Source organism: Strix aluco, chromosome 11 (assembly GCF_031877795.1).
Source record: "Strix aluco isolate bStrAlu1 chromosome 11, bStrAlu1.hap1, whole genome shotgun sequence".
Lineage (NCBI taxonomy): Eukaryota > Metazoa > Chordata > Aves > Strigiformes > Strigidae > Strix > Strix aluco.
Window position 1 is genome coordinate 9,271,495 of NC_133941.1, and position 26,600 is coordinate 9,298,094.

The following is a 26,600-nucleotide window of genomic DNA, read 5'->3' on the forward strand; positions in this document are numbered from 1 at the left end:
ATACAACACAAACTCTGCACCCAGCAGACGTGGATGGCAGGACAGGCGTATCAAGGATATGAAGTTCCTACAAAATTCATAAAAGCAGTCTGGGTAAAGGGGACAAGTGCTCCAGCTACGTGAAAGGCTTTAGTGTGACCTGCCTCACCAGCAGACACCAGATAAAGCCCAAGGGCACTATCCAAGTGTGGGCAGGAATCAGTCAGGGCTCATTACCCCCACAAGAGGGAAGCAGGTTTTTTTAATTCAGCCAATGCAGCAATCTGGAGGTTTTTTGCTGTCTGTCACCATGGAAGTTAAATGTTTTAATTTTATGATGAAATGCCAGCAGAAATTAATTTTGATATGAAGTTGTAGACTCTGATATCCATTTAAACAATTTAGATGATTTTGAAGTAGTGAGGGGTTCATTTAATCAAGTTCAATAAAGCAGATCTCCAGGTGAAAATAGTAAATATTTAAAAGACTGCAAAAATTAACTGTTCAACATCATTTGGTATATCTGCTATGGAGATCAGTAGGGATGAAAGGACAGTTCAAAAATTCTACAAAGTCTTTAAATTAATGGTTACAAAATTCCAATATGCAATTTGTCGTTTCCTGTAAACTTGCATTAGCCACTTTGATTCAAGCCCAATTTTGGATTGTGGCATACGATGTGTTGAATTTTAGTCAGAAAATATCCATCAACAATTGTGATCGGAATTAAGCCATACAGAATAAATCCCTGATTTTATAGACTAGGGATTTAGAACAATGAAAAACTGACAGTTCATGATGTGGACTTTGGTAGTCAATGCGCAGCTACCCTCGACCTCTGTCCAATGCTCAGGCAGAGAGGTCTTTAATATTAGCGACATGTGAGGCAATTACATAAAAATAATTTCCTTCAATAGGATGAATTAAGTATTATCTTAAATTACCAAGTTCCAGTGACATCACCAGATCGGCCATTTCTGCTAGCAGATCCAACTCTGCTGAAGTCAAAGTCCATGCTCGAAACAAACCTGGAGGAGAGGTAAGAGGCTCTGGCTTGTTTCCAAAAGTAAAAGCAAGCAGAGGGTGAGGTATGTGATTAATTCTTCATTAGTGTTCCACTCACATTTCCTCCAAAGACAGGCAAGTATTTCAAGTGAAAAATCTTGCCCATCAAGCTGTTGAAAACATTTTTCTTCAAGGTTTCTATCCCCCACTTTCCAAAGTCACTTTTTGACCGTCACACAGGCCTGGAGGCTGTTCGTGTACATCACACCTACAAACATCAGCTAGCACTCACGGGTAGCTGGTGTCCAAGGCCCCCCTCTACCCATTCCCCAGAGAAAGGGGAACCCCACTCACTGCAGATAAAAGTGGGGGCCACAGCAACGAGTTCATTTCACCTTGCACGGGAAGCACCATTCTACATTCTCTTATTTCTCAAGGAGGTTGGATGTCTCCACACAGGAGCTGATGCGTGACGATGTACCTACAAGAGAAACTACACTGAGTTTCAACACTGGTTTTAGTTAAATATAATTTATTTTTTTTTAAACAGATGTCAGACAATTTAGAGGTAATCCAAATGGAGTAATTTCATAAAAAGTAATCCTTGCAGCATTGGATGTATTTTGGAAAAGATACAGTGGTAAAAATTAATCTAAGCAAGGCTAGCTGGAGTGTTTCATATACTGTCACTGCAATGTAGATACATGTATTTTATATATATATAAACATCATATAATTAAACTGGTAATAGTCTCTATGCTTTTTATTTTGAAACCTCAATCTAACTGCAACTTAAAAACACTTCAAGCATTAACTGAATACATACAAGAGATACTACTAATAAACTTCAGGCCTCCTTTCTGATTTAATAACCAAAAAAATCAATTTTAAAATATTTAAAAACTATGAACAAAACAGTTTCTCAAAGAAACTTCTCAGTTTTACTGAAAAAAACACAGGTTTGAAAAAGCAGGACTGGTACATTTAATCTCAGAAAGTAATTACAGAAGCAAGACATCTGGATTTTAGAAAATTTGTTTAATTAATAATGCTCATTAACTGCACAGTTTTAATTCATAAATACAGATAAAGTTGTAAAAAAAGTCTCAAATGTGCAATTCTTATTTTTAAATTTATTTGATTTTAATGGCTGCCTCTTAATGTACTAAAGATGTGGAAATCAGTGCAACTTGAACAATTGCCAAACAAAAACCTCTTAACAATGAAGTAACACTCAGCAGAGTGTACGTTCTTCCCTACCTTGCAGCTTCTTCTTGTAAAAGGAACTACAGCTATCTTTGGTAGTATATTAAAACAAACCAACAACTCAAAGAATTAACACAGACAAACGTTTACAGATTAACACTGTTTATATTCATGTTTATATTCATATTCACACTGCAACACAAAATCCATTTCTTTTCTGTGTTTTGTTTTTAAAAAGGTCACTTAGGAACTTGAAACTACATACAATGGGATCTCTCCCTTTGCACTGAAGTCAACAGCAGTTCTGATACTGACCTTTGTGGGTGCAGCCACGGGCCTAAAATACTCACAGAAGTGTGAGGGATGGATCCAGTTAGTCTAAAGCATTAGAAATTATTCATGACACTTTTTCATGAATGTACAGAAAAATATCATAAGAAAGCATACAATATAAAAACATTAAAAAAAAAACCCATGCCCTCTTAAATGAGAGAGGTGTGGAGTTTGCAGGGTTTCCTACTGAAAGATGTCTCATTCTAGTCTGAACAAGGGCTCTTTTGAAATCATTACAATTAAAATACTTGTTAAGATCATCCCACAGAGGCTTAGTCCCAATACAAATGTGTTCTCTTTAGTCACTCATTTAGTGAACACTTTACTGTTTACTTTTACAGTATGTGTGCCATTGTCAGTGCAAGACCAGATTACATTGAATATTAGAATAAATGCAGTGCAATTTCTCTCTTTTGGGACAAAACCAGTGAGTAAATCTTAACATGATAGGAATGTTTTAAAACAAAAATTTAAAACACATTTCACCAAGCCAGTATTCCTCTACGCACAGGAAAAGCAGCATACCATCTTTGTGCATGTTTGCATTTAACTAAATACAGTACAGAAGAAATGAAAGCCTGCTACTTTAATAAAATAGGAACAGAACTAATCAGATTGAAAAACAAGTGGCCAAAATATCTTTTTAAAGAAACAATGAAAAATTTTTAAAACCCAACCAAAAGTAATGAATTGCACGTTTAGCAGTCAAGGCAACTGCTTTTCCTCATTTTCCCAGTTTGAAATGTTAGAAACTCAAAAGGGCCACAGTCCATAGTGCTTCTGCAGAGCTTCCAATCATCCTTCTCCTTGTCCAGACCACCTCAAAACACCAAATAACAACGAATGAGCTTGGCACAGACTGCTCTTAATGTTTTCCCCATCAGCCTTCAAAAGCATGATGCTCTCTGTGTGCTAAGGAAAAGAGAAGGAAAAAAGAACAAAAAGAACATGTAAACTCTGTCAAGGAGCGGAAAAGATTAAAAAAGAGAAGTCAACAATGTATAAAGCAGTCAAGGAAGACACAGCATGCCAACAAGTGATCTTTGGGAATACTCTGATCTGATAATACATTTATCTAGAGCCTAGAACAAGAGATCCCTTAAAATCCTGAGTGTAAATGATTCCTCTAAATGAATACTTAAATTGAACAGCATGTAGTCTTGACAGTTATCAAGAGATTTGTCTCACTCATTTTACAAATCAGGCATATTAAACATGAAACCAAATATATTCTACAATTAAACTAAAAATATCTTATATTTTGAATGGTAGATAACTTTTACACTGAAGGGACAAAGCCATGTATATTTTGAAGTAATAATTTTAATGCAATGAGAGATGCTACATTTCTAAATGGTTAATGATGACTCAGGCAGGATATTCCCATGGGAATACCCTACCAGCATCTTGCTTCTCTAATGAAGGTGGAAATTAACAGTACAAAATACTTACATTTATAAAATGCCACTTTAAAAGATGTGTGTGGCAGAAGTTTATGTATCTTTTCTAAAACTTTTGCTTTACTTGCTGAAGAGGCATTCACGTTCCAGACTTGCACAACATCTTCACGGTCACGAATGCTGACGCTAACCCCTATTACTTCATCATCTGCACAGAAGAGGAAGCATCATTAAAGAATACTTTAAAAGTGAGACATGTCTAATTTCATACTTATGTATTATGAAAGAGTGCCCAAAAGCTGAACAAACTGAAGAAATGAAAAAGAGCAACCTCCAGTGAGGAGAATACCAATGTTCAAACCAGACAAAATAGTTACCAGAAAGAAACAAACACTGTATTTACAGAAACTATTTGAAATATTACCTCATAGTGGTTTTAATAAAGTGCCATAAGATTATTCATCTTCGCTACTAGCACTCTTACCCTTGATTAAAAGAGACTCACAAGACTCCCTTCAGTAAGGTTAGCAATATAAACAGCTAAAGACAATTTACCTACAGTAATGTCTATAAGCAAAAATGAGGGGGTGAGGTTGAAACAACTAAAACCCCAGGAACAATACCTGGAGGAGATCAGACACCAGTTTTTCCAGATTTTGCACTCTTTTTCCTTTACATTTTGTCAAGGCAGCAACAGAAAAAAAAAAAAATAATAAAGCCCCAGTCAGACTGCTGCTGCCAGTGTTGGTAACTCCATGCTTTGCTGAAGAAGCCCTTTTTAGCGTGAAATTCTTGGGATACAGCTTCATAGGTCGCTCAGCCTAAGGCCATGCCACGGCTGGGAGCGGTGGCTGCCTCCAGCAGTGACTCCCCACGGTGCAGCTGCACCACGCATCTGAAGGAAGGGGTCAGTAATGAGAATCACAGAATTATAGAATGGTTTGGGTTGGAAGGGACCCTAAAGATCATCCAGTTCCAACCCCCCTGCCATGGGCAGGGACACCTTACACTAGATCTGGTTGCTCAAAGCCCAGCCCAGCCTGGCCCTGAACACTGCCAGGGAGGTGAGATAATGCAAAGGTGGCATCAAGAGCACATGGCCACGGGGAAAAGCTACCTATACAGGCAGCAGAATATCATGTATTTGCCTAAACTGATGCTGAGACCACCCTATCAGTATAAAGGGCAAGAACACTCCCTTCTTGACACAAACTCAATTATGCATATTAAGGATTTTGAAAAACAGCTATTAGAAATGTCTCTCACAGCTCAAGGATTTGAGGTTTGTATTCTGCATCTTCCAATTCTGAAAGCTGGGAAGGAAGACAATGAGAGAAATATGCTATTTGAGAAACTCATTCAACAAAACTTTTGTAGAAAAAACAAAGACACAACAAAGGTGAATATACTAGCAGCAGCCTACTGCAATATGCCTGCTCTACCATATTAGCTAGGTTTAAAAGAAACTGTCTGAAAAGTTTTTGCTGGACTGCTCTGTGAGCCTGAGAAACTCAATTCTTTTCTCTGGAATGATAGAACAGTGAAGGAACACTCCTAACGGGATATTCACCATCAGTGCAACAGCCAGTTTAATCAGATATTCATGCTTAGGAGAGAAGTAAATACAGCTAAAAGAAATGATAGAGAAGCGTCATTTAAACTGAAAAGTTAGTTGAGCAACCAGCTCCCAGAACTCCTTCCCTCTATGCCAGTGGATCAGTAAGTTCATGATTCGCAGAAGCAAGAAACAGTTCTGTCACCAAACCTTAACGAGTTAAATGGTCACAGACTTGTACTCGCTTTTCATGACTCAGCAGCAGCACCTGATGGTCTACCTTAAGCCAGCTAACATTCACAGTCCCTTCCCAGAGTCCATTTCCAAATGAAATGTGCAACCTTGCAAGCCTAGAGAAGATATTTATTCTGAAAACGACTTCATTAAATTATTACCTCTGACCAAAATCACATGTGAGCTTCTGGATGACTAATGCCTGTTTTCCAGTAAACCAGCAAGGTATTTTAAGAATATTTATGTAAATTCAATTACACTGAAAATCACCTTGACCTAAGCAGTACTTTTAAGTGATAATGAAAATATTGCCTCTGGGTAGAGTGCTAAGCTGGGATTCAGGAGAGCCAGGCTTGTGTTGTGGCCCTGCTATGGACTTTTAGTGTCACCACAGGCAAACCACGCAGCTTCCCTCTGCTTCAGATCTTCACTAATGCTTCCCTGACAACTCCTAACTCTGTTAGGAGAACCAAAAGGGACCATGAGAGCTAATAGGAATATCTAACTTAGTTGCTTCCAATAGCGATAGTACAAACAATCTAGTACGGAAGTGTCATTTGGGGTTCCAGAGTCCTGGCACCATAGAATTAATGTTAATCATTTAAATGCTGGCTAACAGATAGATATTCAATAACTAGAAAACCTGCTGGCTTCCCAGGGATGCAAGCTGCTGAGCTTGAGTCTGTGCTAAGACAGTCAGAATACCATGTTCTCCTCTTAATGACAATGGGTACAAATATGATTTCCAGCCCTGTACCCCATTTTTAGTAGTGTTTCCATGTTCTGCATTCAAACACAATTTGTCATACTAGCCTCAATCATTTTTAAGTTACCTGATGCACAACAGTCTGCAAACTGCTCTCCAATAGTTGCTAATAGTAGCTCTTTCCAAACTGCAGCCTAAGGAGGGAAGAAAAACCACAGTTACTTTTACATTATTACTTTTTAAATTAACGTTAGGTTTGCTAGCTCAGTTTTTGAGTGGATTCTCTTTCTGAGGTTGTCTAGACAAAAAAAGAACGTTTCTTGTAAGTACATGCTGTGTTATATAATTAATTTTTTCAATACAGTTGGAGCAAGAATTTAGACCCTGAAAATACACTGCTACACAGAATTGTTCTAATAGATATTTTAAATATTTAACAATAAGTTTACCGTCACTGTATCTCTGTCCACAACTCATCCCAAATGCACTAGTTAATGTAAAGCATAAAAGGAGATTTCTTCCAAGAATTTCCCGTGATAAAAGACCATAAGGCTCCACTTGCGATCGTTTGTTTCTACAGAAAAGAATGACTAACCACTTTAAGTACCTGAAAACTCCACCAGTAAATTAAATTGATTTCTATTTAAACATCATCTGATTTGCCTCGACTATGAAATAAGTCTATCTTTCAACAAATTCAGATGCTCACTAGAGAATTAAAACAGGAGGAAAAGCTATCTGCCACTTTCCTTTCGCTGTTACACTAATTACACTGCTATTTGCTTTTGACACTTGTTATCACCTAAGCCAAAGCCCATACAAAACTTTGAATGCGACTGGACCAATGTAATGCTCCAAGGTGTGGGTTTACAGGGACAGAATATTATATTTATTTGTTGAAAGAACACATCAACATGAGTATTTGACTGTATCATCATAACGACTTTTTCATATACTGCTCAACAGGCCAAGGGGTAATGGTTTAAACTAAAAGAGGGTAGATTCAGACTAGGTATAAGAAAGAAATTTTTTCTGATGAGGGTGGTGAAACACTGGCACAGGTTGCCCAGAGAGGTGGTAGATGCCCCATCCCTGGTAACATTTAAGGTCAAGTTGGATGGGGCTTTGAGCAACTTGATCTAGTTGAAGATGTCCCTGCTCATTGCAGTACTAGATGACCTTTAAAGGTCCCTTCCAACCCAACCATTTCATGATTCTGTGATACTTTTAAGGAATGTCTTTTCTGCTATATGAAGTTAGCTTTAGTACTATTAAAAAACCCAACACATCAAGTGCACCAGGTTAAAACAAAAAGCAAGCAGCCACAGAAGATGACAAACTAATAAACTGCTTTAATGGCACTTTCTGAGTACTCCTAAGCCATCTTCTAGAATACAAAGGATCTCTGTGACTCATTATCATGTAATCCAATGCACCATGTAAAGCTGTGCTGTGGGAAGGACCATCTGATGCTCCCGAGGCAGGCTGAAGGCGCCAGCATGACAGTCCCTGACACGGTGCCTTCCGCCTGTCAGCGGAACAGCTCGGAGCAGCGTGGTGGGACTGACCATGCACACTCATGTTACCAGGAGCAGTGCTCACTACTGCGAGTTGCCCCAACGGTCTCAAGGGGAGGAAAAACTTCATCCAGTAGTAAGTAGTTGCAGGATCAGGCTTATGAGGATCTAAAAAATATTACTTTTCATATTAAAAATTGGCACACAGAAGTGTCACTGTACACATGCAACAACATGTAAGTGTCAGTATTTTGTCAGTCAGTTTTTCATACCACTTGAATGACTGATATCTTGAGAAAAAAGTACATTTTCCTCCCTCCACACCCTCACCAAGAGCTGCTATAGCGTATCATTTTTTTGAGTTAGGTTTGTACAAGATGGTTCATCTTAGCCAAGGAGATGCTGTGTGCACAAGTGATGAAGAATGAAGCCAAAGCATGAGAAACAGGCATAAAGGTATTATTTATGATATTTACAGAGGCACTAAAAGCTGACTGAAGTTCATCTTCAATTAAACCTTTCAGAAGTGACCTGCGACATGTGGCACATAGTCTGAGAGATCAAAAAGCACCTTCTTTTCAAAAAGGGGCTATCATTCAGCCTCTGAAAAACAAGGCCTCTGAGGTCCCTAAATTCACCACCCAGTAATGCAGGCTCCCCAAACCACTTGTCACTTCTGACAATCTTCACACCTTGGATTATAAGAAGAAAAAGAAAATGTCAGTCTTTTGTGATCCCTTGGGACTGCAGGGGAGGAAAGCTGCAATTCACATACGGGAAAAAAGCCCACAGGCAAAAATCAATTAAATTTTGGCTGAAATTTCAAGTACCATCTTTCAGCATTTAATGCCTTCTGCAAGGCTGTCACATTTTTTTGACACTTCACTTTTTGTGTTTAGAGGCCTGATCCAGAACACACTTACACATAAACACCACATGTGAGGAGGTCAAATCTCCTCACCATGACAGTTCACAGGAGAAGTTACTTGCATGCATTTGATTAGGGACACAAAGAGAAAACCAGTTGTTTCAGCAGGGCTAGAACAACAACATGCCTGAACGGATTTTGTCTTTCACATTTTAAAATTTAAAAAGAAAAAAAAAAAAGGAGGGGGACAAAAAAAACTGAGCAGTACTACAGTTTCACAAGATGTACACAAGGTGATCTGACAACTCACTGTTGCCAAAGGGGACGATCCCACTCTTCTCCTTTACCCTCTATATCCATGAAAAAAACCTCTCCTGGCCATACACTCAAATTAAAAATAAAATAAATAGGAGACTTTTTCTGACATCAGAGTGCATTAAGCTGGCTCACAAAACAGTCCAATGAGCACCAGTGCAGGAGGGATCAGGGGAGAATGAGCAAGATCTTCCCTCTTCCAGTGAGAGCCAGCCATGGGATGGGATTAGCTGTCAGTGGCAACAATGCCTTAGTCTGCATTTGGCTACAGAAAGTCACAGCACTACTCACAGCCACACGTAGGTGCAAACAAGCGGTGCCAAGCAGAAATAGTCCTCCTGAGTTTGACAGAGAGTTTAGGAGCTTTTCAGTGAAAGTTGTGCTGGACTGTGCGTATGGACTTTTGAAGAGCATTACTGAGGTTCTGGCTATAATTTAGCATATAATATTGTCAGAAAAATATTTTTATATTTTTCTGTGTATGCCTGTAAGCAAACAGTCTTGAGAACAACGGTGATTATGAAATACTGTGTTTCCAAATGGAAATGGAGTGTAATACTGCAGCTTGCATTTGCTTGATAATACGTTGAGTGTTATCAAAAGCAAGAGATATGGAATTACTTGAAAAGAAACTTTTGCTCATTGTCCTAAAACAAAAGGTTATAGACGTTACAGTAGTGTTTGGTTGTTGTGTTGGGTGATGTCAGAACTAAGAAGCTTTACAACAGCTTTATCAGGTGGAGTTTAAAGAAACCCCCTTACTAAACAATGTCTAAGTAAAAAGTCAATTATTACATACCGTACTTTCTTTAAGGACCTTCATTTTCCATATACCTCCTTTGGCATTGCTTTCCTCTTCCCTGGTTGTGGAAAATAGATCAGTAAAATAAACTTTCATATCCATGTCTAGATAAACCTATGTTTGGTGTTTAATTTTCCCAGAAAAATACCATTTAAAAAGCAATTACTAACTCCAGGTAGCATGACTCAAGCTATGACTTCTGACATCAGAGATAATTCTTTCATTGTTCATGAGGCGTATCTCTCAACACCTAATCCCTTTCCTAAGTTTTTTGTGTTGGAAAATACTTACGTTTTCCCTGACTACAGACCATCTTTGAAGTGGCTGCACACTATATGGGAACAAGCCACGAAGCAATTTTATGTTTTACTATGGTAACCTTTTATTTTGGAAAAACTCTGGCATATTTTCACAGAAGCAGCTTATTACACTCGAGTTTATCCAGTTTAACAAAAGAATATGAGAGCACTTCATTTCAGTTTTGTGACAGCTAGAAATTAATGGCCCTTATTAAAAGAAAGGCTGAAGCTGCCCTGGGTCAGGGCAGACAAAACCATTAAACTGCCTCATAATGACAAAGCACAATGTACAAACCTGTGAGCTTCAAGTTTATTCTGTCACAATTCTTTTTATAAGATTTTAAATTAGGGTTCTAGTTTCCTGTCAAAACTCTGTATTAGCAAAGTTTAAGGAATAACCTAAAATTAATCTTTGAAATATTTAAGCCCAGTATTCCCCAGGGTGAATGGGCTTCCATAAATCCAGACAAACACTGGGCAAAGGAAAGGAAAAACTTTGAAAGGACATCTTCAAAAATCTACAGTCCTCAACTCTTAATTCAGAATTTGTTTTTCTTCCTAAAAAGCAATGCTGCAATTAGCCAGTATACCATAACTACAATCTGAGAAAAACTTCTTAGCAGTAATTACTGAAAAGCTAGCAGGTAATTGACGAGATCAATCTCTTGCAATCCCTTTCCTAAAATTCAAAATTACTTTGACAATCTTAAAATAGATGTATCATTTTTAGAAGAGGTCTTTGCATTTCACACCTCTAATAGTCACTTACCAAATCAAAGCTAAAAAGATAAAAAAAACAAACCCCAAAATATTCTCATCCATCCTTACAAAGACATCAAGACCTGCACACAATGGTTGATTTATACAGACACCAACATTTTTTCAAATCCAGTTTAGCTATCCTGAGCAGTCACAGTATTTTTAGAAAAGTAATGTAGACCTTCAGATGCATTTCACTTGAGAAAATTATTTACTTCTTCCATAGATTAAGACACAAATCTCCTGTAGTAAGTCATCACCCAGTTAGACATACTACAATCAAGTTAAAGAACTCTAATACAATCACAATCCATGCAAACGATGCCAAAAAGATCAAAACTCTTCACAAAGTTCTTAGGCTCTCTAATTGAGATGTGACAGAACTGTACTATGAAGAAGGTATGCAAAACTCAGTTTCTGAAAGGAAAACATCAATTATTTATACTTTATTCCATTACTATCCTACAATCAAGTAGGAATTTGCTGCAATGAATCACTTCATGATGCTTTAAATTAGTTTTAATCCAAGGCATATGTGGATTTATATGCATATGAAGCATACTTTTGCACAGGTGAAGAACAGTTAAGGACCATCAGTCGTTTGCATCATTATTACACTAATTCCAGTGGAAAGAAAAAAATTTGCAAATTAAAAATAATTCAAATAGAAGTAACATATTCTGTGTATTCTTGAACTGAAATTCAGAGTACTATTTTAATTTCTTAACTTACATTTCATAATTTAATTTTTCTTACATTTACATTCAGAGATGAACAATTAAATTACCGTCTGTGTTTTTAATAAAGACTCTTTAGTACAAGTCACTTTTAAGCTTAACAAGATCCTTAGGATACTTCTTTTGTAGGTCTTTTAAGTTCAGGTGTTTGCAAACAACAGAAACGAGACACTCCTGTCCCACGCCTGCCTCCTTTCACCACTTCAGGTTTTTGCACTGCCCATTCCCAGAAATGTCTAATGATAACATACGTACCAAAGCGGCCGTCTTTCTCCCCGCATTAAATGGTAACTACTTCTCAGAGGCAAATTTGTCACAGGAGGAATGTTATTGTAGACACTCCAGAAATCCTTAAAAAGAAAAAATACCAGTTGCAGTAACACAAGAGAGTAAGTTTCATGCAGATTTACTTGTTCATTCTCTCTAAAACAATTACATATCCTCCTCCTAGAGAACTGGCACCTTCTATGTTATAATAAAATGCTCTGAAAAGAACTTGTTGCAATTTCACTTATACTTCCTTATTTTTAGATGCCATTTCTGCGTAAGGTGGTTAGAAAGAAGGGAAGCAGTCAAACTGTGGATTACATCAGAATCAAAGTCCTTAGGAATAGAGAGAAAAATATCCGTCAAAATCAGAGTTACACTAAGTATGTCAGAACAAACTGGTACATAAAACTTTCTTAGCATATTAGCAATATATACTTATAACAAATATTCACCTTGTTTCAATTAAGACTAGTCTAAAACTTCATTATGATTATCTCAAGTTACAAAACCACCACAAACTAATTCTCTTGAACTAAACGTCTAACTAGCAATCCAACTACTTTGTCTAGATCACAGTGAAAAGTTTCAACCAAGATGCAAAGAACTTGAGATGCACGTATTAATACAGGAACGGGGGAGAAATTAGAAGATCGAAGTTACCAGGAACCATGGGATTGCTTCCCAGTGTTTCCGCTGGTAAAAGCAGAAGCTGTCATACATGTTTGGGGTGGATAAAAGGCACCCAAAAGCAGCGGTGAGCAACAGGGAGGGATGACTGAAAAGATCCCAATCCCCTTTCTTCTTTATCCAGCAGTTGGGAATAAGCAAGGATTTTTAGAGACTTATGTTGCATTAACCTGAAGTGATGCAATACTAAGCATTAGTACAACTCATTAAGTATTATCTAATACTTAATCATTAGCACAACTTTAAAAACAAAGATTGCAACATTACATGGTAAAATTTTGTGTCCCTTGGCAATTCTACCTACCAGTCATTACCATTACCCAGTCACAAGAAGAGGTGGAAGACTATTAAAAATATAAAAAATTGGTATGAAACACCCATTTCAACTCTCATCTTACTCTTCCCTGCTTGTGTGCCCAACCCTAATGCTGTTGACAGAAGGAGAAGAGCTACACCAGCAGATGACCATGGGAAGATTTGAGAGCTCTTACGTCCTGAACCAGGGACTTAGTTTTTCTGGTTTTCAAACATCGTTCAGGCAGTGCTGGCTGGCATCGCTCATTGACTCGCTACTGCCCATGAAGGACAGTGACGAAGCCAACAAAGATTTCGGATTTGCTTCCTCAAGGAAGATCATATTATGTGTATGACAGCAGAGTGAGTCATGCTATGGGCCACGCTACTAGCTTCTGATAACCTCATCCAGATCATGAGTCTTCCCAGAGGACCTGAAGGAGTTTTTTGTACTTTAAAGCCCAACCTGATGAGAAGAAAACCTCAAGTTTTTCAGCCAATAAAACCTAATCATTTAAATAATGAAGGCTAGGTTCAGAGTGGGAAAACAGGTAATACCAGATACTGTGTACACCAGTCCACAGTCTCAAGCTGTCCTTTTTTCAACAAGAACCATTGCAGCCCACTTGGAAACAAACCCACTTCTGTTGTCAACTTTAACTTCAGGGTGTCACTTCATTGCATGACCGATGGGGACATTCTGCTGACACGGAGAGGTGAGAGGCAACCTCTCCCAAGAGTCTGCAGGACACTTCCATCCTTTATGCCAAAGACTGATAACCTCATCTCCAGAAAACTCCAAAAACCAATTAATTTCTTAGGCCAATTAGCTGGGAAGAAACATCTCATGCAATGTAACAAGTTGTGCAGACATTAATGAGAAAGCCTTATTTAAAACTTCAGTAGACCACTATGGCTGGGCTCCTTCAAAGAAAAGGTTTTGGCATTACCTTAGAATTTCAGAGATTTAGTGAACTAGAGTCAGCTTAGAATTAAGGTGAGACAAATACCAATTCACTACATTTCACGCTAACGGTGGTATTAAAACAGAAATGCAATTTTACTTGCAAGAGATGCCCCCTGCTTGGCACTAGCAGACAATACAGAGACATATGCAGAACTTCCCATTGACGCAATTGCATGATTTAAAAGTACTTTAATTCAAGTCCGTTTGCTAGATTTTTTTTTTTTAATTCATGCTCAAGGAGAGAAAGAAGAAAAAAACCACAAGCTGTAATTTTTGGTCTTTGTGTAATGATTTTTTTGTATTTAAAAAAATGGAGAAAAGGCAGAAAAAAAATTTAAAATGCATCAAGTATATCAACCCAGTAGAGGCACAAGTGGAAACTTGGGAAAGTCTAAGAAGAAGGGGCTTGCCTGATCAGTCCTCTTTTCCTGGCCTGTAAACTCAAATGAAATTCAAACAACAACCAAGCAATACCACACACAACCAACAACATTCACGTTTCATACCACAAGTAAGCAAAGCCGCAAGTGTGACTCATCCATATGAGGAAAAATTAAACTTAAGGTGTGAAGTTACATTAATAATGTGTGCAACTCCTATAGCAAAGCTATACACCTTACCTGTACTGTTTGTACCGTATAAATCTTCTTCAAATTTGACGCACACTCAGCCGCTGTTGTACCAGGAAGTGACCTTGAAAACAGAGAGATTAGTATTTATTTTATCAAGGGGAGAGAAGGGAGATGGATGGGGAAAGTGAATCACAAGTGTGAAGTTGAAATATTTACACGTCAAAGTTGCATAATAAACTCCAATTACTGTGAATCATTTAAAGACAGGATTTCAAGTGCTTTTATACTTTTGAATAAATGAAGATTCACCGGGTATTTTGTGAAGTATTTTGATTAAAAGTGTGAATTGGGAGTTTTAAACCAAGAACAGCAGTGCTCCTTCTAACGGCCACCCCACACCCTCCTGCTGTCGGGCATCGAAAAAAAATTCCGCGGTCCCAATGGGCAGGGCTATCGGCAAGGGACCGCCAGCTCCTGCCCCGCACTTCTTTTTAATTCCGTTTACTACAAGCCAGCCCCCGCTTTGAGCGGTTTGAGGCACTGCCGGGCGTTGCAGACTTGGGGGGGGGGGGGGGGGGGGGGGTGAAAATTACAAAAAAAATCACCGGCGGCGTTCATGGAGTGACTGTGCGCCACTAGGGGGCGCCAGTGGGCGGGCGGCGAGCGGGGGCTGAGGGGAGGGAGGGAGATGGGGGGGCTGAGGGGCCCTGTGAGCACCGCGGTCACCCCCGCAACAATCTCCTCGGTATCCCCAAGTGGGTGGGACACGCCCGTGGGCTGACGGGGTGACCAGGACAGCTCGCTCTCCTGTGAGCCGGATCACCCCACACCTCCAGGAAACCACCAAAACTTCAGGCAGTTCTTCCACCAGCAGCATTTATTTCTTGCCTACGACCACTTCCCTCAAAGCCAAGAGGTCCGTGGGTTGGTTTCATCGCCAGACCTCAGGGTTACAGTAATTCACCTGTTTAAACAAAATATTTTACAAAATACCTGCTGAATCTTAATTTATTCAAAAGTATAAACCGAGCTTCTCAAGCTCACCCTCACACTGACTGTTCCCAACGCCCATCCGGAGCCTCTCCCTTTAGGCACACACAGCACTGACTGTACCCCATCATCTTAAAGGTCTTTTCCAGCCTAAAAGATTCTATGATTCTATTTATAACCTTCATCACGACTCCTCAGTGCATATGACGTGGCACGGTGCATCCACATCCTCAGACATCACCAGCTCCTGTCACCACACTAATAGCACATTGCAACACCCAGCTTACAATTCCCAGGCGCAATTTGGGGAGAACGAGGTCAAAATTGCTAAGGCACATTCAATTGGTTTAGAACTGGAAATGTTTCTTTTTCCACCTCAGAAGTTTAAGTAGGATTTCTAAAGAAAAGTGAAGATCAAAGACAAAGCAACCTCCCACTGCATCTCAGAAGATGAAACAAAAATGTGTAAAATGACTAAACCTGAAAACAGAAGCAACAGAGCAGATTTAAGGAAACGGGAGAAAACAGTTGTTGCTCAGGTACCTGCTGAAGAAGGGATAAGGGCAAACCAGACCTCACTAACCATCCCATCAATGCAGCTGTCTGCCCTGATACATCTGATCAGCATGACATACATCCAGGAAAACACTAAAGTAACTCTCAGTTGTTACAGATATAATTCAGGCTCTGGGGAAAAAACTAGATATTCATGTAAAGGAAGAAATTTAATATGCAAAAATACTGAAACAGCATCACATCTTCAAAACTAACAATAGCTCCAAGGTTTTTTGAGGGCTCCTATCAAAATAAGTTACTTTAAAAATATGTACAAAACCAGCAGAGAAATCCCTCCCAACCTTTTCAGTATAGAACAAGCTAACATCTACTTTACTATTTGTTAATCACTAGACATAAGAGTACATTGCAACAGTGGAACTGATGAGAAAACAGTGTTACATGTCCATATCTCAAAAAATCACTGTAATGAGAGGTTATAAATACAAACAAAACCCCCACAAACAAGAAATCGCTATGGTGCAAGTTCTAGTCCTGTGGCTCACGAACTATGAAAACTCCCATGGAAAAACTGATAACTTGAAAACAACAACAAACAAAACTTTCATCAATGTGATCAAAAGGAATTACTGTAGTAAGGTCTGGGGTTGGTTTTTTTAATGTTTTGTTTGTTTTTCTTACACTCTACACTCAGCATTGAAGAACACAGTATTTAACAGAAAAAGTCAGTCAGATGGCTTTTGAATGCAGAAAAAAAAAGTAGTAAGTTAAAACAGACTTTAAAACTTTATCAGGTAATAAAGTTTTTCAGGGTTTGTCAGTAGGGAGCAGTGGATTTGCAACAAACCACCCCTTGTTGCTGACAGAAGTAGCACCTCTCTACTAACACTTTGTTTCACGTATCATAGAACACAAACAGGCAATATCTGAGATAACTTTGCATCTTGTTGTCTCACACCACTGTCCAAGGAATTACTTCTCTTAGGCACTAGAGTTTGCTAATTTAGCAGTCACCAGTGCATATGGGGTTAACTTTGCTGTACAACATACAGTATCATCGGTCTCTGTACTCACACTGCCACTGAGATGCTTCAATAGTAAGGTCTACTCAAATAAAAGATTAAAATCTATTCTCGAACGACAGCCTTCAAAGGTTATCTAGGTAATCATAGTAGTCATTTAGCAAATTCAATGCCATTTACATGAGCAGCTAAGACAGACAGACAGAATATTCCACTCTGAGGTTATAAAATGGTTCATTTTGATAGTTGCAAATAACATTTTCCAGAGAAACTATGTGATCAGCTGGCAGAAAACACCAACCAACCAGCAAATTACCCCTTTTAAAAGTTAAGGTGAGTGACCATTTATTTCTAGTAACCTGCCTGGCAAGTGCTCCATGCCCACAAGGTTACACAGCATTATTTCAGCCTTTCACCCAGCTCTGGAAAGTGTCAGTGATTTATGGGTATGAGCATGAACCCACAAACTTTTTTATTAAAAATCAAAAAATCAAAAAACAAAAAACAAGACATGCATCAATTTAAAAGTTCAGGATCATTTGCTGTAGAAATTACACCTGCACAAATTTGGTTTAATGGATGAGTATAAGGCAGACAGTATTTTAATCACAGACAGACAGACAGACAGAAGGATAAAGCCCAGAATTTCCTGCAAAATTACAGACTGCTGACAAATCTGAACTGCAGTATTTCTGCGATAGGCTCTATATTGGGTTTGCGTGGCAAGGGTTTGGTAGCGGGGGGGGCCATAGGGGTGACTCTGTGAGATGGACCTGCTGCTAGCCAAGGCCAAGCCCATCAGCAATGGTGGTAACGCCTCTGTGACAACATATTTAAGAAGGGGGGAAGATAACTTTGGGAAAGCAATTGCAGCTGAAGATAGGAGTGAGAACATGCGAGAGAAACACCTCTGCAGACACCCAGGTCAGTGCAGGAGGGGCAGGAGGTGCTCCAGGCGCTGGAGCAGAGGTTCCCCTGCAGCCTGCAGTGCAGCCCATGGTGAGGCAGCTGTGCCCTGCACCCAGGGAGGGTCATGGAGGATCAGAGTCCACCTGCAGCCCCGGGAGGACCCCACGCCAGAGCAGGGGGGTGCCCGAAGGAGGCTGTGACCCCACGGGAAGCCCTCGCTGGAGCAGGCTCCTGGCAGGACCTGTGGCCTCCTGGAGAGAGGAGCCCACTCTGGAGCAGGTTTACTGGCAGGACTTGTGACCCCAGGGGGGACCCACGCTGGAGCAGTTCAGGAAGAACTGCAGCCCGTGGGAAGGACTCACGTTGGAGAAGTTTGTGGAGGACTGTCTCCTGTGGGAGGGACCCTGGAGCAAGGGAAGAGTGTGAAGAGGCCTCCCCTGAGGAGGAAGGAGCAGCAGAGACAAGGGGTGATGAACTGACCACAACCTCCATCCCTTTCCCCCCTGCACCGCTGGGAAGGGAGAGGGTAGAGAAATTAGGAGCAAAGCTGAGCCCAGGAAGAAGGGAGGGGTGGGGGGAAGGTGTTTTAGGATTTAGTTTTTATTTCTCATTATCCTACTCTGTTTTGATTGGCAATAAATTAAATTAATTTTCCCCAAGTAGAATCTGTTTTGCCCGTGACAGTAATTGCTGAGTGATCTCCCTGAGCTTATCCCCACCCACAAGCCTTTTGTTATAGTCTCTCTCCCCTGTCCAGCTGAGGAGGGGATGATAGAGCGGCTTTGGTGGGCACCTGGCGTCCAGCCAGGGTCAACCCACCACAGCTACCCATAAAGTCAGCAGATCAACACAGATGACAACTGAGGGGGTTTTGTGCCTTGAAACCCAAGAAATTGTGATTATTTTTTTTTTAACTGAGCACACAGAATAAGTTTAAATTAAGTTAGCAGAAATGGCAGATAACTTCCAAGTGAAGGAATCTGCAGAAATTCCTACTTCTGCAACTCTTTGAGCAGACACACTATAAGCCAGGAGTAGTAAGATGGTTGTGTAAAAATCCCAATACACATCCTACTACAAAACAAGAATCCTGCAAATACTGACCCTTGAAATGAAGCCATTACAAGATTCCTCCCTTTTGGATAATTTTACTGCCATCAACAATGAAATCAATCCGATATGCCATAGTAAACTGTCAACTATTGCCATGGTGAACAATTCATTTCAAATAACTCAACAGGCCCTGCAAATCCCCAGGAGCACACTAACAGGAGAAGACATGGGTCACAGCATCAGCCAGGCACTGACAGCTCTTCTGAGGATGGAGATTGTTGGTCTGTTGCCACACCACTTACAGATACACATCTGGGTTCCCCATGGAGAGTCTGCACATAAAATATTCAACAGTTCTCCTGGTCTGCCTGTTGTGTGCCCTGTGATGCCACTTTTCTGCATCTTCAGAATCTTTATGGGAGAAATTTTAGTGCAGTATCAGGAATAATCGAGTTGCCTAGTCAGGCCAGACCCACCATGCAGCATCTCACAGTAAACCACATGGGCGTCAGATAAAAGTGGAACTTGGAACCAAGAATAACCTATGTGAACTGAATCCTAGTATCAGCTTGTTTCACTACTCTTTCATTATTCCAGCATGAATAAAGAACAAAGGACACAAAGATAAATTCCATTGTTTTATCCATGAATAAACCTCCAGGTGGTTGTGCTTATGTTAATGTCTGATGCTGAACTGTAGCTCTTCTGTTTCCCTGCAAAGAATTAAGGATAGAAGTTTTTTCATATGTGCTCACACTGGCCTTTGTTTCCCAGCGGGAATCTTATCGTGGCCTTAGCGGGAGCTTTAAAAGCTGCCAAGCACTTTTGAAAATATCCCTGTAAGTACTTAGCTGCAACTGCTTTTGGTATAAATAAGCAAAATATTTACTTACAAAGCATAAACTCAAAAACATGCTGTGGCAACTAAACAAATCTGGTAATCCATTCTGAATACAAAGACTGATTTCAAGCCATCAAAGCCTGTCAAAATGGATTTACCGGGTTGAACATTCTTATAATATTAACCACCATTTTTCATTGTAAGCCACCTACTCATAAGCTTTAATAGATTAAATAGATGATCCTAGATAAATAAGATTTTGCTATAGGGAAGAAGGGAAATTATCAAGTTTAGTTTCCAATATCTGATGTGTTCAGTTATGAAGATTCACAATTATTATGAAAATGGTTCAGTTATCAGAATTTATCTATCAAACTTTATTTATGTAGAACTCATCAGTATAACATGGAGAGAGAAAAATCAGCACATAAGGATAATATGTTTATGCAATAATATTTCCATTTTCCTGGAATAGACTAATAACATTGCATTATATTTGACAACGTTTACAAGCATATTCTTCCCCTCACCAAGATACAGAAGAGTTAAACTATTCCTGCAATAGAAACAAAATTGCCTAAAAAGCACCATTAGGAGTCAGGCAAGAAGACAAGGCAGGCAGGCCATGATCCCACAACGTAATCTGCCCTGCTGCACACTCAGACATCCATGGAAGCCAGTGCATCTTTGACAAGGTTTGTCTGGAAATGGGACTTCTGTACTAGGCTTTTGTGCAATGTGTGCTCAATTTCTGATAGGCCTGTTTTGTACAGAAGGGTACTGGTATTTTCCTCACTGTTGACTGAAAGCAGCCCCTGCTAGCAATACTGGCAGCTCAGATGCAGTTAGATCTTCAAAAGATGGCATTATAATTATGTTATTATTATATTATTAATATATTATATTATTCATTATTATGGGCACGCACACACATTGGACCAAAAACTGTTACCACTGACAAAACCTCCACCTTCTCATCGTGAAGCTGAAAAATCAGACAGCTACTAGTTCTAGTATATTCCTTCTGTTCCTTCGGTAGGGAAAGGCTTACTTGGTGTAGCATTAAACATAAGAGGGCATACAGTACCCAGGCTAAACGACAGCCATGATTTGCAAGGTTTACAAAGTAGAATATTTGCATCATGTCCACGTGTACATCAAAAAGCATAATCAGCTTCACCGCTTCATATTTACACAAAGATCACAACCAGACCCAAAACCCCAAATCCCATTAAGGGATGGTTTCAAGTGCCTAACATGGCTTGTTATCCAGGACATCCCAGTCTTTGATGGTCATTTCACTTGACTTTTGCTTTTGCACAACCCCCTGTTGAATGTGCTACACAACATGAATATAGTGACCAGATTTGTAATCCTTGTTTTTAATTTGTTATAGTCAGTGATGCATATTAACACTTTGTTATAAAAAAAAAAATTGAAAGACTACACAGTGTAGCAAAAACTAGGAAGGAGATCTTCCATTTCAAAGCCAGAGGCCACTATAAGCAGGACCCTGCACCAATCCAGAGCCTCACCAAGATAAACACGAATGCGAAAAGCCACCAGCATGAATCAGCTTCCCAAGGTGGCACCAAAGGCATCTGCAAGACTTGCTGAAGTTCCCCATGCCCTGTAACATCACTGCATGCAAAAGTACCATGAATGAGACATAGAGTTATGAACTTGGAAACCTGCAGAATGAAAAAATGAAACAGCACATCTAAATTCCTGGTTCCAAAACTTTTAGCACATGACCTTAAAACATTTTAACAGTTAAAAAGGAAATCTCGTTTCTCTTAGGAGAAAAACACCTGACAGCTTCTCTGCCTTCTTCTCTGAAACAGCTGACCTGCAAGCATTTGAAGATCATAGATGGGATCTTATTGGTCAAACTGGTGAACAATATCCTCCCAAACACTTTCATCACGCTCACTTTCCTAAAGCATATACGGGGTAAGATACAAGAGAGCGATATCAGATGGTTACTATTTCAGACACACATACCAAGAAAGGCTTAGCACTTACGGGAAATGCAGATGCCCTGTGACATGTGTGAGATAATGGCAATGAACCAGAACCTGGTCACAGGATCCCAGCCTCCAGATGTTAAGCCTGTGCCAAGGCATTCACAGAAACGAGTGCTGATGTAGATAAAACAAAGACATTTACTTCTAAAGCAGGAGATGTATCGAGTGACACTATGATAAAAGCAAGGTCATGAACCCCATGAGAATCACTTGGTAGCATATCACTAGTTGCTATAGAAAGTACTGCTTAGCTGATGGATATTTATTTGAACAGTGTGGCTTAATGAAAAGATACATTTTGGAGATGTTAAAATGTATGTGGATCTCTCTCACAGTAATTTAATAGAAAAAGATAACTACATATCCATCTCAACATCTATTTATCTTTAAGCGTCACTTCTTCCTGCTTTTCAGTCCAAGTACAGGGTAAACTGTAGTAGCAGTCAAAAATCAATACCATCTCATGAGAAAAACACTGCTCCACACCATATACTACTGAAGTAAGTTAAAAAAGTCATATTCAATGGGAAGTCCGTTCTATACAAGCCTAAGCAATGATCCCTCCATCAGATCCACGTGGGTATACCAATAAATGTCACAGCTGCTTCTGTGGGACTCTGCAGAGACACATGAACCTCCACACATTGCAGTAAATTAAGTTCATGGTTGTATCTCTTGTGTGCTTTTTAATGCCTTAAACGGTTTTTAAATGTGTGAAACATGCCTTGTTTGCTGTCATTTTTGTTCCCTGCCATTATTCTATCACTGTTGCTGGTAAACAAAACACACAGTTTTGTGTATATATGGTCCCACTTTTTTTTCCTTATAGATACATTCTTGGTTTTCTAAGTTAAGTAACAACAATACTACCTAATTAAATGCACTTATATGGGATCAGGAAGAAGACAAAGAAAAAAAAATCTATAGAATAACAGAATTTTAAGAATCTAAATTACACTGGAACCAAGACTTAGGAAAAATAAAAAAAATCATGCTGCAACTCAGGAACTTGAAATGGATTTTAACTTCTGATGCTGATTATAAAAGATAGACATGCTTATCTCCACATGGCTTGTGTAAACAAACAGATCTGGATGGTAGCTTGCTTAAACAGCAGTCCAAATGGTGCTTTTTAAAAACAAACAAACAGAAAACACAACTAGGATCCTGAACCTGACCATAACTACATCATGAGTTCAAAAGGATTAACCAGAAAGAATTTGTGGGTTTATTTATAAGATTTGATTTGCAGGACTGGAGAATATTTGTGTTCTTTCAACAGTTTCTTGCTATTTCTCTGTCATGAGTTGAAAAGTTACCAAAAAAAAACCCAAAAAAAGATAATTTTGCTGATAGTATGAGGCAGTATGTTCAGTGGCAGAAAGGTTTATACAGGAGAGAAATTTCCCTCTGGAGCAGGGGGAGATGAGAAATACAACAGAAAATTGAGAAAAGGGAGATGTAGAAGACTGAAAACAAGATGCCAGATAATACACACTAGGAAAAAAAAAAATCTAATTCTGGTTTTAAACTTTGTATTTCAGTTTTGACTTTGACACTTTTCCCCCTATGCCCAGCTATATGCACCACAGGGGTGAGCTCCCTTGGCAGCAGCTTTCCATGATCATTAGAGACTAAAACTTCAAGCACATGAAACAAACACTGCAGTTAGTTAATAAGTTTTAGCTAATCCTTCAAACCAGATCACTTAAGATTTCAAGAACTGATTACTGAATGGTTTGGGTTGGAAGGGACCTTAAAGATCATCCAGTTCCCACCCCCCTGCCACGGGCAGGGACACCTTCCACTAGCCCAGGTTGCTCAACCTGGCCTTGGTCATCTACAGGATCATCTCCTGATCATCTAGAGGAGCCAAACCTGACTACTGAAGAGTTATAAAATTCAACATATCACGGCCGAGTCGGTGGGACTCGGGCCATCAGGGACAGCCCCGCGATGTACAAACACTGCAGCAGCAAAGCATAACCTTTAGCCTTCTATTTCTGGGGCTTGCAAGCGTCACGTCTAAATTTAGAATTTAAACCACCACAGACGTTGCCCGAATCCGTTGAACTACAAAACCGAAAGCGTTTCCAAACCCGATTTCATTAACTACCTCCCAGAAAACGCTAACGCTCCCCCTCAGCTGGGAAGAGACATAACTGGCCGCCACACAGGCACTTTTCCCATCTGCAGCGCAAGATTCATTTCCCGCTGTCCAATCTGTTCGACGAGCGAAGCTGATAAAGAGCAGACATGCCTTCGACGGGCGGCTTTTGGGGGGGTTCCCCCCTCTTTAAGCTCCCCGCCACACCCCACCCGGGTCGCCCCGTCCCGCAGGGCTGTTGCCCGCCCGTCGCCCCCCCCCCGCCCCATCCCCTTCCCCCCCGCCCTCCCCGCCCTCACTCACTTGTCCAGCCAGAAGGTCCAAGGCGAGTGGAGCGGTAGCCCCGTCGGCTCGGCCGCTTGCCCGCCCCGGCCGCCCGCCGCCGCCCGCTCGGGGGGGCTGAGCGCCATCTCCCTGGCCGGGGCGGGGGGGCGAGGGGCGGGCCGGGACGCGGGGAGGGGACAAGGGACGCCGCGGGGGTGGGGGAGAGCCGGGCAAGGGGAGGGACGCCGGACAAGAGGGATGGATGGGGGTGAGGGCAAGGGGACTCGGGACAGGGGAGGGACACAACGGCAGGGAGGGGAAGGGACAGATCCGCAGGGCCAAGGACCTGCTGAGCCGAGGGAGCGGCGGTAAGAACAGACGGACAAGGGGGACACACTGATGGTGACGGCGACGGAGGTGGCCAAGGGCTCACCGGAGGGCACAGGTGACTCCAGGAAGGGGCCCTGACCCAGGCCCAGCACATGTGCTCGCCCCCACCCACGTCTCTGCCCGCCCTGTGGGGCACAGCAAAAGGGAGACCGTGATCTGCTCCCTTAGACCTCTGCGAGGACCCCCGGCCATAAGGCGCTGGGTACCCCACAGGTACCATCCCACGCCGAGCACCCTGCTAGCAGCCCCTTCTCTGCACATTCACAGGCCACGCCACAGACCTGACGAGTCTCTGGGGCTGCCTTTCTGAAGGAAATAACCTTCAGGCTCAGTTTGGCTTGGCAATGCTGACCAGAAACTAAATCTCTCTAGAAACCCAAGTTTTAGGACACAAAACCCTTGCACGTTCCCAAGATGGAGGGATGAGTACCATGCAAACTGACCATGAGTGGAGACAATAACACAAAGGAACCTTTCCAGACTTGGGGGGGGAGGAATAATTTATCTGTCTCATCTTCTCTACTGCCTATTTAATTTACATGCTTGGTTTTACAGGGAGATGTTCCTCATAATCCAGCATGGACATGTGCTAAAAACCTCACATTATTTTTATAATAGTATTTTTTAAATTAAGATTCTCCCTAGTGGGACTATGCACAGTAGTAAAGTTAAACACCCACGTAAGTGATAGCAGGATCAAAGACCATGAATCACAGAGGTTTCCTTGCAAGCACATTTAGTAGGATGAATAATTTTATATAGACTTCATCCTAAAAGAAAAATCAATAAAGACACACTCCTTTAAAGAAATAAAAATCTAACAGTAAGAAAGGGCAGAGATCACCCATAAAAAGCAGTCTGTACGGTGACAATGAAGAAACAAGAAAAGTTAATGATTATGTTGTACAGATGGAAAATGCTAACTGCTAAGGCAAATTAAATAAGATCTGGAAAACCAGTTGTACCATCTCCTGCAATTTAATTTACTCCTCTTTAAATAGAAGGCAAGATAATGACCATTTGGGAGAGATTGAAATCTAAAAATTCATTGGTATGCCCACTCTAAGCGTTTTCTATTTTAATGGTGAGCCCACCAAAAATGTTAATCCTGAAAAAAAACCCACAATAAATGGCTGTATCTAGGCACAGTTTCTCAGAAGAGCTGGAGAAGACAGGAGGAGAGGAGGAGAGTGCTAATTTCTTACGACCCTAAAGGGCCACATCTTGCCTCTGTGATGGCCATTGACAGCCTCCACAGCTAATACATTTTTGGTACCCTCTGCTGAGGTTGCCAACAAAGTATTACATTTTGGATATGCAGCAGCATCACTCTGGAAATAAGGCCAAACCCACAAGACTATATTACAAAAACTAGCTAACTTTGAATCCAGCACCTGTCTCTGACAGGAACCACACACTTCAGCGAAAACCTTCAGATTCCATTATTGGAGAGCTGCTCATCATTTAAAACATTATAGCTCAGGTTGAAAACAAATTATTCTGCAATAAACAACCTGAGCTGCAAGGAACAATATAGAAGTACAACCCCCACACCTCCGAGACAGGGAGCAGGTACCAGGCAGCAGAGCCTGTACCATTATTCCAAATGAGACATGTAAAGCCTCCGTTTATTTCTTGTTTACATCGGTAAATACCAGGCTTCACAGTGGCACAAGGTACATTGTGGGAATCTCAACTAACAGTAAATTAAACTGCTTGTGGAGGAAGGGCAATCACAGGATGCATTGAATTAGCACATCCTTTGCCTACAGAGATTTCTAAGAAGTCGTGACACAGAGGCAAAAACGCATCTCCCGAGATGGATCTCACAAGGAAAAATGATCATGAGAACAACATTCTGATTCTGCTTATCCACCTCGTGCTGCCAACACACCTTGAATTAAATCAGTTCAGAGATTAAAAATCCCAGGAAATTATTAGCATCTTCAGAGAGAGAGATATTTATAGGGCTTTCA

The 26,600-nt window shown here is 40.5% G+C and overlaps 1 protein-coding gene across 1 annotated transcript; it reads right to left on the bottom strand.

Annotated features, from left to right (window-relative positions):
- Positions 1–1,499: 1,499 nt before the first annotated feature.
- Positions 1,500–24,403, bottom strand: EIF4E3 (eukaryotic translation initiation factor 4E family member 3). Its single transcript, XM_074835803.1, has 7 exons — positions 24,274–24,403; positions 14,554–14,626; positions 11,971–12,065; positions 9,918–9,978; positions 6,546–6,612; positions 3,976–4,131; positions 1,500–3,435 (listed from the first exon to the last, which is right to left on the bottom strand). The coding sequence occupies exons 1-7, from the start codon at positions 24,378–24,380 to the stop codon at positions 3,404–3,406; spliced, it is 591 nt and encodes a 196-aa protein (XP_074691904.1). The 5' UTR covers positions 24,381–24,403; the 3' UTR covers positions 1,500–3,403.
- Between the last annotated feature and the right edge of the window lie 2,197 nt (positions 24,404–26,600).

Bases quoted from the DNA above. Each gene is read 5' to 3' on its own strand.
- EIF4E3 (XM_074835803.1), bottom strand. From the start codon at position 24,380: ATGGCGCTCAGCCCCCCCGAGCGGGCGGCGGCGGGCGGCCGGGGCGGG. The intron at 14,627-24,273 runs GTGAGTGAGGGC...TCTGTTTTCAAG, and splicing joins TGGACCTTCTGGCTGGACAA to GTCACTTCCTGGTACAACAG. The intron at 4,132-6,545 runs GTAACTTAAAAA...TCTTCTGTGCAG, and splicing joins TGCAGACTGTTGTGCATCAG to ATGATGAAGTAATAGGGGTT.